Here is a 3,146-nt window from a genome sequence, read left to right as displayed (position 1 = left end):
ATCCAATGCCCCACTGGGCACAACCATGGGATGAAAAATCACATCAGCAGGTAAGGCAGCTCAGGATTTCTTGAGCAACAGGTTCCTTCAGCTCGACTTTGCACACAACCTGAGTCTCACCATCTGGGGGTAAGACTAAGGGACCAGGACCCATCCATCGGACACAACCAGCCTCCTCCTCTTGGACTGGAACCGCACCACCCTGTAGAGCAGGTTGATCTTCCTCAACATGAACACAAAGGCCTAGTGTTCGGGTGACATCAATGCCATTATCTTTGCATTGATTCACCAAACGTCTAACATGGCTTGCATTCGTGCCCACAATGACTGACGTCTCATCTTCAGTCCTTGGATTAGGACATATGAGAGCTAGGACAGTTACAGTCTGACTGGTTCATTACACCTCAGCTGGATATTGCACATCAACCACCACGTAGCCACGGTAAGAGTAACTAGCTCAAGACTCACTTAAACCCCACAGGGAAAGACCATATACTGGCTGAATGGGGATCTCAGACAAGTGCTTCAGGTACCAGGGTTGAAAAATGATTGTCACCTGAGAGCCACTATCTAATAGAGCAGTGCAGGGTTGTCCATTAACCTTCAGTGGCACCAGGCTAGGTGGCCCAACTAAACCTTCAGGAATAAGCACACCATCCGGCATGTCAGCTGTACTTTTCTCAACAGAACAGTTAAAAGCATTGGTGGAAGTATCACTTGACGGCTGGTTGTTCTTGGACAGCTTCAAAGCTTGGATAAGTCTCTTGATAACTTTAGCCTGGTTTTCTGGGCTTTGGCACTTCCTTGCGAAATGCCCATTCTCACCACATCGATAACAGAAGTGTTCCTCCGATACTTTCAATGATCGCTGTGGGGAACTGGCTACTGGTTTCGAGGTATTCACAGCTGAAATTGCAGCTTGAGGTTCAGTTACTTTATTTGTTACCTTCTGTTGCAAGCGCTTCATTTGTTTTTTCAAAGCCGTTATCTCACTGTCCGAACTGCACTCACTGCATACTATATTTGAGAGGAATTTTCTCACTGCCAACTGATGGGTTGTGGGCTGGCTTAGACACGACAGCAGCAACCAAGGCCTTAAGTTCTTTAATTTCAGACTTCAAGTTCTGAATCTCCGTCTGTTTCACCTCAGCATTCTGCCTTACATTTCCACTTTGCACGACAGGAGTAATCTTCTTTCGTGAGGCCTCATATTCCTCTTCTGTTCGAATCTCTTTTAAAAGCTGGAGAAAAGTCGGGGGATTTGCTCTCCTCTCTCTCAATCGAAGGTTAACTAACATCAGATCAGAGGTTATCAAACCACGTAACAATTGGTCAAGTCTTGCTCTATCTGCACATCCAAAGGGGAGACCATCTCTCTGCACCACCCTATTCAACGACTGTTCGAGACGTCTGAGGAAGTCAGACAGCTTCTCACCTGGTTGTTGCTGCAGTAGGCGAAATGCAAAATACAACTCTTCTCCGGACTCTGCTGTCCCAAAAGCATGCTCCAGGGCTTCTAAACAGTCTTCGGGGCTCACATCAGGATCACTGGCTCGTACTGCCTTTACAATGTCAAGTGCCGGGCCTCTGAGACTTTCCATTAGTCTCCTCCTCTTCTTTTTGTGAGAACAGTCACACTCTTCCACCATGAGCCGTGCTTGACCCAACCAGTGGTCGAACTGCTCTTCTCCAGCTGGGGTGGGCAACAACCCAGAAAAAGTTTGTAGGCGGCGATAACTTCCATGCTCACTTGATGACTTGGATGTCTTGTCAAGTAAATCACTCACAGCTCGCAGGATTGCCTCTGTGGACTTGGCAGCAGCTTTATCTTCAGGGAACAATGTGCGAAGGTCTTCGGCATGTCTATCTGAAGCTGGTTGCGTTCCGGACATATCAACTTGTGTACTGGCTTGTGAAGCTGCATCAGCTATGATTACCGACCACGGGCTTCCACCATCAATAGGAAACACTTCAAAGGGAACAATTTCGCCTTTTACTACTTCCTTACATTCACACAAGACCAAGTATTGGTTTAGTTGGGTGTTGAAAATTCGACCTCTGACTCGCACTCGTCCCAAGCACTTCACAGTTTGCATTGTCTCTTCAATTGCACTTATGTCTACATCTTCTCGGATAAGCACCATGACTGCATGAGCCTCGTCTAATGCCTCCCCGCGGAAAACATTAATTCTGTTGCTAGCTCTTTCATGGGTTCCATATTGGCTTATCAAATAGCACTATGTAAAGCTTCAGAAGGCTAATTTTCAATAAATAAATAAAAATAATTAAAATAAAACGAGAAACGCACTCTAATTATCCCAGCAGTGCCTCCATTTTATGTAGCGCCTCTCTAGCGTGCTTAACTATAATGAGAGGTGGCTATCCTGAGTTCTTTAACTGTACTATCCAATAAGTGAGGTTTCACTAATAAACGTATCAATTAGTGCTGCAATGACGCGTCGACGTCATCGATGACGTCGACTACGGAAATACGTCGACGTTCGTGAAATGCGTCGACGCGTCGTGTCAGACGTTCATCTCGCGTAATGTTGGCTTCTGCTCCTGGTTCTATCACAAAAACCTAGACCGCGAATATCAAAAGTATGGGAATACTTTAAACAGTGTTTCCCACACATAGACTAATTTGTGGAGGACTGCCACATAATCAATAACGGCCACCACATTCGTCATTCATTCATTTTTACGCTATTTAAAAGACGCACGCATATTCGTTTAGCTGCATTTCCTTAAGTTCTCTCTCCGTCCTTTTGCGCGTCTCTTATTCACTCACACACACACACACACGCGTTGCATTCGACCGTAAAACAAGTTTTATTGCATTTTGGCGCATTTAGTATGACATAGCTTTTAAAACCAGAGCAGTTGAATAACAGAGTTGCGACACGACTTCATCACGCGGCAGCGCGCGGTCACGGCGCTCATATAATTCTAAACAAACCAGCGCGGTGTCAATCAATACAGACCAGTGTTTCCCAACCCGGATCCCGAGCAAAAGTTGCGGGGACGCACTTACACTTCGGTTCATCTCGCATCTGATGACGCATCTTTAATATGGGTTGTAACTTGAAAATAATGCTGTATGTATGTTTCTGTCGATGGATACACGCGCTGACTCCTCAGGTATA

At 45.7% G+C, this 3,146-nt stretch overlaps 1 protein-coding gene across 1 annotated transcript; it reads right to left on the bottom strand.

Annotated features, from left to right (window-relative positions):
• Window positions 1-1,007: 1,007 nt before the first annotated feature.
• LOC137075872 (paraneoplastic antigen Ma2-like) lies at window positions 1,008-2,144 on the bottom strand. The gene has a single exon (XM_067444822.1). It carries the CDS (start codon window positions 2,142-2,144, stop codon window positions 1,008-1,010), a length of 1,137 nt encoding a protein of 378 aa, XP_067300923.1.
• Window positions 2,145-3,146: the final 1,002 nt, after the last annotated feature.

Source organism: Pseudorasbora parva, chromosome 5, assembly GCF_024679245.1.
Source record: "Pseudorasbora parva isolate DD20220531a chromosome 5, ASM2467924v1, whole genome shotgun sequence".
Lineage (NCBI taxonomy): Eukaryota > Metazoa > Chordata > Actinopteri > Cypriniformes > Gobionidae > Pseudorasbora > Pseudorasbora parva.
Note: the sequence above shows the minus strand (reverse complement) of the source record. Positions and strands in the feature narration are given on the sequence as shown.